The sequence below is a fragment of the Habropoda laboriosa genome, unplaced genomic scaffold (genome assembly GCF_001263275.1).
Source record: "Habropoda laboriosa isolate 0110345459 unplaced genomic scaffold, ASM126327v1 scaffold68, whole genome shotgun sequence".
Classification (NCBI taxonomy): domain Eukaryota; kingdom Metazoa; phylum Arthropoda; class Insecta; order Hymenoptera; family Apidae; genus Habropoda; species Habropoda laboriosa.
The window spans coordinates 1,415,325-1,423,181 of NW_017100195.1; the positions used below are offsets into that span (position 1 = coordinate 1,415,325).

The 7,857-nt window shown below is 24.2% G+C and overlaps 3 protein-coding genes across 3 annotated transcripts in view; 1 reads left to right on the forward strand and 2 right to left on the reverse strand.

Moving 5' to 3' along the window:
- The window catches only part of LOC108570330, a 1,595-nt gene extending 1,058 nt beyond the window's left edge, over positions 1-537 (reverse strand). The window contains exon 1 of the mRNA XM_017932171.1: positions 476-537. Within this exon, the coding sequence (XP_017787660.1) occupies positions 476-537 (62 nt within the window). The remainder of the gene's footprint in view (positions 1-475) is intronic.
- Positions 538-2,715: 2,178 nt separating this feature from the next.
- LOC108570309 (ras-related protein Rab-14) lies at positions 2,716-5,146 on the reverse strand. The gene is made up of 7 exons (XM_017932148.1): positions 4,783-5,146; positions 4,022-4,134; positions 3,596-3,722; positions 3,392-3,509; positions 3,119-3,237; positions 2,924-2,992; positions 2,716-2,833 (listed from the first exon to the last, which is right to left on the reverse strand). Exons 2-7 carry the CDS (start codon positions 4,125-4,127, stop codon positions 2,716-2,718), a joined length of 657 nt encoding a protein of 218 aa, XP_017787637.1. The 5' UTR covers positions 4,128-4,134; positions 4,783-5,146.
- Positions 5,147-6,286: 1,140 nt separating this feature from the next.
- The window catches only part of LOC108570322, a 6,365-nt gene continuing 4,794 nt past the window's right edge, over positions 6,287-7,857 (forward strand). The window contains exons 1-2 of the mRNA XM_017932162.1: positions 6,287-6,374; positions 7,151-7,245. Of these exons, the coding sequence (XP_017787651.1) occupies positions 7,164-7,245 (82 nt within the window). The 5' untranslated portion in view covers positions 6,287-6,374; positions 7,151-7,163. The remainder of the gene's footprint in view (positions 6,375-7,150; positions 7,246-7,857) is intronic.

Sequence of the window (7,857 nt, forward strand, 5' to 3'; positions counted from 1 at the left end):
TTCGATACGATTATTACCGATTCTAATAAATCAGGGAAATATGAATTAACTTATAAAATTAAATAATTTCAATTTCATATTTTATTATTGAAGTTACTAATTTTTAATCAAATTTGTCAAGAAATAACTGCTAAGTACATCTATATATTATTTTGTTCAAAATTAATATCGGTCAAATTATCAATTTTTATTATTTGTGAATTGTTACAACACAGCTAGTCTTAATAACGATACGACACAATACAAACGTAATTATAAAAAATGGATTATGAATATATTGCATGTATAATTAAAAACTGTATCCTATAATTTTATTATTATACTAAACAGATCTGTAAATAATACAAAGAAATGAAAAAGGTAATGACTACATTGAATAGCTTAATTTTTATAAATGATTATTTTTAAATACCTTTTTAACAAATAGAAAAACGAAAATATATTAATCTTCGCTATTTTCAAAAATATAACTCACCCTCTTGTCAAAGGAAACGTCATCCCAACCATAAAGATGCTATAAATAATTTTGAAATTCATTGCCACATACAAATTTTAACTTCAAAATTTATCTCGTAATAACAATTTAATTTTTTGTATCGAATTTTATACTTTCCTTATATGCATTATATGCAGAATAGAATTTATATGTTTATTTCAAGACGTAATACATACCACGTTCTGTTTTCAAACTGTATTTACGTAATACATTTACGCGGTAAAATTAAAACACATTCTTGCGTTATAAGTATCGTCAGGAATTTTATTTGCAAATTTATAATTTATTAATAAAGAAAATAGTCTTCCTAATTAAAAACAAGAAGTCTAAATGCAGCTAGATAAAACGGAATATTTCAAAACAGTCATAATGGAATCATTAAAAATGTGTTGTTGAAATGATAGAGTGAAATATTGTGTAGTAGTAATGCTACATTAAACAGAACAAACACGTCATTACATGATATGCTAAATTTAAGAGATAATTATTTGAAACGTGCTACTAATGATTAGTTTTCTGTATGAATCATTGGCAATCTTTCAACTCTGCCTTTTTTATCACAAAACAACAAGAAATAATACTCTATTTCAAATGTAATTTTTATTTCGTTATCAAGCATACGAATTCAATAGTTTTGTTGTATTTTTAATAAAAATACTTGTTTTTATCATTAATTATTTATATATACAAGGTATGAAAAATATTTTGAATAAGTGAAATTTAAATTATTTTTGAAGAAAAATAACATACCAAATAAAAAAAAGTATTTTGAATTTCTCCTATATATTGAATTGTTTTTTACTAATTTAAAATTTATTTAAATTTTATAACGCATACATAATAGGACAATAATTATATTTAAACGGCTTTGAAAAACTTTGGTTGAATTTATTTCAAATTATTCTTCGTTTTTTCTTGCTAATATAAATAAAAATTATTTTTACAATAAATTAAATAAGATATATCTATCACTAATTTTCAATTTCTATGCTAATTTTATTTTTTTAAACCAAAGCAGTGTTTGATATTTTTTAAAACTAATCACTTTTGTATATCTTCGTTTTGATTAGGAATAGTATAAAAAAAGAAAGATTACCACTAGATGTATTAAAAGAGTAAAATTCCTGCTAAGCACAAAATAGTTGTCAATTAAATGTGTAAAAATGATAAATTTTATAAGCAATATTTCTTTTAAATAGTTTTATAAATTTAAACATGAGATACAAATGAAGTTATAAGATGTATAATGTCAACTGTACAAATTGATATAATACTTCAACTTCAGCAGTCAGAAAACCACTTCAGTAACATAATATAATATTATATTCATAGATATGTCCTATTAAAAGGACTGACAGTTTAAAATTTTCGAAATAATGATAACAATAACAATATATTATATTTCTTTTTTATCAAATTGGAAATATTGCAAAACTAGCAATTGTATTAGAAATTAAAATCCTTTTTAAACAAGAAACAAAACTTATATTTTTTTCATTAGCAATGTTTATGCTTCAAATGATATGAAAATGGGGTTGTAGTTATGGAACACTAAAATTGACATTAATTTTGTTTCATCATGCCATTTTATGACAACGTTTTGATACTGTTGAGAGTTCAAATATGTTACCAACAATCTTTTGCACCTAAGCTTATAGTACAATAGCTTTTAAACTGTAAATTAGATAACAAACACGATCAAACGTGCTCAATCTTGTCACACAAATTTAATTTACAATGGTAAATATTTATCTTATTTGACTGTGTCACATTCATATTTATCATATTTTTCTGTGATTAAATAAATGTTTCGTACAATGCACCTTGTACACGTGTACTATAAGGTTTGTGAGTACAACATATTGTCTAATATTTAATTTCTTTACGCAACAAAGTATAAGATCTATGGAAAATATATGCAAATTATAATAATCATAGAAAAGCTTTGACATTGAAATATTAATTTCAATGCCAATACAAAATTATTGTTATCAGTACAATTCATATGCATACGTATATTGAATCGAGGTTCTGTATTTTATTCTTGCAAATTAATTCTAACTAGAAAAAAAAATTGATATTTTTCATTAAGTATACTTCACATATCAAAGGTAAAGGGATAAAGACAGGAGACTATTTGCTTGCTATACTTAGTATAAACCATATATGCATCAATAGTACCGATGAATTCATGTTTCTATATACAAACAAATAAAGACCTAACAGGAGCAGGAATCTTTTCCACCCTGTTGTTCATTAGATACTCCTTGAAGATTAGTACGGCCTGGTTGACTTGGATTGTGTTGAACTCCAGATTCTGCTGCATTGAGGTCCAAACTGTAGGTAAATAAATTATCACGTTAATTTTTTGATAAAGTAACAAACAGTATCAGTTAATTTATTTTAATAAAAATTTATTTTACTAACCGGCCATCTTGTATACTTTGGAATATTTTCTTTGCTGTTTCCAAAAAAGCTTCTTCAACGTTGTGTCCTCTGATAAAAAGACGATAAATCTGGTTATTTTGTATTTATGTAACCCAACTATATTTAATTGCATAACTTAAATGTAATACTTTAATATTCACTTTAATTACTTTAATCACGTAATCATCAACTTACGTTTTCGCACTTGCTTCTACGAACATAAGACCATTTTCATCGGCAAATTGTTTCGCTTCTTCATAGGTAACATCCCGTTGACCTTCTAAGTCACTTTTATTGCCAATTAAAAATATAACCTGTAAGAAAAGTATGTAAAATTTTTTGTTATACATGTAACACGAATTTGTCATTTGTAGATTATAAGAAGTACATCATTTGACAATTCTGCATCAATGTGGTTACACTTTACAGACATAAATACCATTATTTAAAATATCATATTTTGCATACAGTGCTTGGATTTGTTAAATTCCTTGTATCTGTAAGCCAGCTGCTAAGATGATTATAAGTTGAACGCCGAGTAATGTCATAGACCATTAATGCTCCAGCTGCACCTCGGTAATAAGATCTATGGAATACATGGTATATACAAATATATTACACTGCCTTTTTATGTAAAATATTACAATTTATTAATTAGAAAATCATCTATACCTAGTAACTGCTCTAAAACGTTCTTGACCAGCAGTATCCCATATTTGTAATTTTATTTTTTGTCCTGCTACTTCAATAATTCTTGTCCCAAATTCAACACCAATAGTATGTGGGCAGTCTGCCATAACTAAAATGTAGAAAAAATTATTATATTACTCTGTACACAATGAAGTAACAATAATCAGAAAATCATTTTTCTATTTTTCAAGAAAAGCTTTTCAAACAAACAGTTACATTTTACATAAATTAAAATTAAATAATTTGATTATTACTGAAATTAAAAAGGAACATTTACACATATACATTGAAATTGTCTAAAAAAGTTATATTTAACAAAATGTAATTGCAAAATACATACATAGATGCATCTAGAATTTATAATTTTAATGCCTTAATTCTCTCTTACTTTTCAATGTAACAACTTACATTTCTTTTCTGTAAATTGATGTAATAAACATGATTTTCCTACGCCCATATCTCCTATGATAATGTACTTAAAGATATAAGAGTAATTATAAGGTCCAGTTGACATCTTTTATCTGTAAATAAATAATTTGTAAAATTTATAGTTTTTTAAAACTTCATGTAAAATATATTCTGTTAAACATAAATATATTAAAACCATAATCTATTACATTTTTCATAAGGACCACAAATCAAACTAATACAATAATAAATATATGTTATGTTGCAATATGATAAATTTGTGATTACACCCATAATACTATTTATTAAACATTATAAGAAGTTACAAGAAAACTTTTATTAATAAATTTTGTTGTGATCATAAAACTATTAATAAATTGAATAAACATTTTATTAAATTAACAAGTAGATACACTGCAAAGTTACATATATTAGGTAACATATTAACAGTTATTATTTTAACTGTAAAATATTTTATGAAAATTTGGGTAAAAGTAAAAAAATGAAATAAAGATAACAAAAATGCTATACACATGCTTATTCAAGTGTTTTTCAATAAAATATTAATATGACCAATAATAACTTAAACAATAATTGTTACTATCATTCGAAAATATTAAGTAAGTTAGAAATGACTATGTAAAAATATACAATAATATTAGTTTTTAAGTTTGTAGAGACAAGCATTTAGAACTTAATTTCCTGATGACAACTGTTCACTAAAAAAAGTTTCTGATGTCAACAATGCACCGTCTACTCACCGTTTTACAGCTCACTACCGTGAAATATTTTCTCACAAATGGAATTATAAGGATTCCTTTAAAATATTATTACTACATAAACAGTAAATTCTTGTATCGAACGCACAAGTTATAACTGTGATAACGTAAATGTATTACAGTTCTTTATATCACGCGCAATATGGCAGATCACTGTCGCTAATAACGATGGCGGCGAATAAACGTCAAACCACCTGTCACTGATTTCTGAACTCTTTTATTTATTGTTTCACACTTATACACTATAAGTTTGATTTTAACAGTATAATTTGCTTTTACGATAACTAAAAGTAAAATCTTCGGTCGTAAATACAGTATAAGTGAATAGATAATTTTGTAAGACCATAGAAAGATGAACAAAGATAGATATCATTTGACCATAATGGCGGTAATTCTATACATGTATGTGTATGTAGAAATTAGGGTGTACTTTAATATTATATAACGTTATTAATTAAAATATCCTTATTTTGTGAAAGTAATGTTTTAAAATCTCATGGTAAAAGATATTTATACATCAAGTATATAAATGCAGTACTCGATTTTACCGATTAATCGTTCATTCTACTGGTTCGTTAAAACTATATAAACCAACCATAGCCTAGTTCTATTGAAGCAAAGGTATTGATTGGTTTTCTTCCCTTTTCCAAACTAACTACATTTACGAAATATGTAGTAATTATTTCTACATTGTATAACCGATTATAATAACACTTCATAATTAATATTTTTAACTTTGAAATTGTAAATTCAAGTATAAAATTTTAACACAAAATAGATTTAAATTATTTACATAAATTATCATTACAATTTTAATTAATTAAATTTTAATACCAGTATGTTACTAAAGTTTGATATAAATAAAATACAACAAAGTAAAACAGCATGAAGACAAAGAATATAATGTTAAGAATATTTACTTATTTCTTTATATAAATTTTACATGATTATAAATTTCTATAACAATGTTTTGTAAATCATATATAGATTCAAAAGGTAAAAATTAATATTGATACAAGCGAGTTTATTATTGTAAATAGTTATTAACTTCAGCTTTTATAAGTTACGTATAATAGTCTGTATATTATTCTGATTCATATAAATGCTTGAGGTAAGGAGAATATTTAGAATATGATAATAATAGATAGAGTAATTTGTCAATGAAAAGTGTTATTGGAGAATTCTGTTCGTGCGTATAAAAGTAGCCAATCATTACAAAGTTATCATACCCTCAAGCAATAAATATGCATATAAACTTACTTGAAAAACAACCCAAATGCTATTCGTTTAAACAGTGTTGGAATTTATGAATGTTAACCTAGTATAGTTGGAGTAGATTATGCGCACTTTCGTAACTTTTGTGTGTGTTACATTATATATCTATTCGTTTATAGTTGATATTTATCTGTGAAATAATTTCGTGTGAGATTTCATAAAAATTGAGAAGTTTTTGGCAGTATTTATCATACCAGTTTGAATTGTTTGTTCTGTAATTTTTAGCAGTTACTATCAAATATAAAGAAATTTTTGGTTAAGAACAACATTGGCGAATTAAATTCTGTATATGTTAACAGGTGAGTGTATATAATTTAGTGCAAGTTCAAGATACTAATTCTAAAACAAGAAGTCAATGAATAGTAATTTTATTTATGTACTGTGTAAGATTTTTCAAAATTTTCCACTCATTTTTTCGATTATCAAACACAAACAAATTATAAACATGCACTAGCACTTTTGAATTTTGAGGAATGTATGTTTATAGTATATAATTATTAGAAACGAACTTTAACTATGTCTCAAATTATGCTTTGTTTATGTGTCGAGTATACTATAAAAATGTTGTTTTATGTGTGTATCAAATAAAAAATAAGTGTTCTGTACACTATATTGTGTCTTTAAGGAATAAAACAAATTTTATTTATTATTTAAGTAAAAATTATTTGTTTATTAAGTTTAAGTTTAAGCATACGTATTGTTTTCTTTAACATAACCTTTATATAACTTCAATATATTTTAAAATGTGACTTTAAAAGGATTAATAATTACACCTAATTTAAAGATTTAAAAGAATGTGTAAATTGTTTAAACCCTTTTACTTAGTTTCTTCTTTTATAGGTTAATATTTTCTGCAGCATCAAGTTTAGTACCAAATAACCATTTTCATTCAAAAAACTATAATGATTATTTTAATGATTTAATTTTATTTATGAGAACAAACATTGTTATTTATTGCTATGTATCTATATATATTTGTATTTGAATGAGAAATGTACTTACTGTTAAATGAAGCTAAATCGTTGTGTATATGCATATTTCAAGTATGTATGCTTTATAATAAAATTTGTTTTAGCATAATATCACAGATGCCATACATTTTGGTACGTGGTAATCTTGCATCATATGGTCATAGATACCCGTGGAGGGTTTTAGTATCAGGTCTTAAAGGTATAGTTTTTTTTTGAAAATTTAAGCATTTACTATGTTTATGTTCAATTTGATATTGTAATAACAATTTAAAAAATAAACTTTATATTGCTAATTGTATGTTTCAAATACACTTTAAGTAAGCTTTTGCTTGTAGCATGACATATTAGATTGTATTGCACATATAATATCATTACACATCTTATTTTTATTTTATTTCACTGTAATAATAAGTCCCTACTTATATTAAAAATGATTTTTAAAAAATCTAATACTATTATACTGTTAGTTTTAAAAACAGCATAAGTTGTTAATGTATTTATATAGTTATTGATAAAATTGCAATTTCTTTTTAAATCTTAGTTTTATTGCAATTACATATTAAAAATTGAATTTATACTAAATTTTTATTTAATCTATATGCCATATTTATATATAGTTAAAACGCATTAAATATTTCTTTATTTACATATAAAGTTACAATACAAATAATTTTTTTATCATTCATATCACTCATGTTAAGGTAGTAAGAAAATTCATATTATTCAAACTATATTATAAAAACAATTAAAGTGGAAAAATTTAGTTGAAAAATTCTATGCTACAAAATTCTATGATAATACTCCATAGTAT

What these genes read in the sequence shown, in the direction of transcription:
- LOC108570309 (XM_017932148.1), bottom strand. Translation starts at nt 4,127, where the DNA reads ATGTCAACTGGACCTTATAATTACTCTTATATCTTTAAGTACATTATC. An exon ending in GTAGAAGCAAGTGCGAAAAC is followed by an intron (nt 2,993 to 3,118) that starts GTAAGTTGATGA and finishes TCTTTTTATCAG; the next exon opens with AGGACACAACGTTGAAGAAG. An exon ending in CAAAGTATACAAGATGGCCG is followed by an intron (nt 2,834 to 2,923) that starts GTTAGTAAAATA and finishes ATTTACCTACAG; the next exon opens with TTTGGACCTCAATGCAGCAG.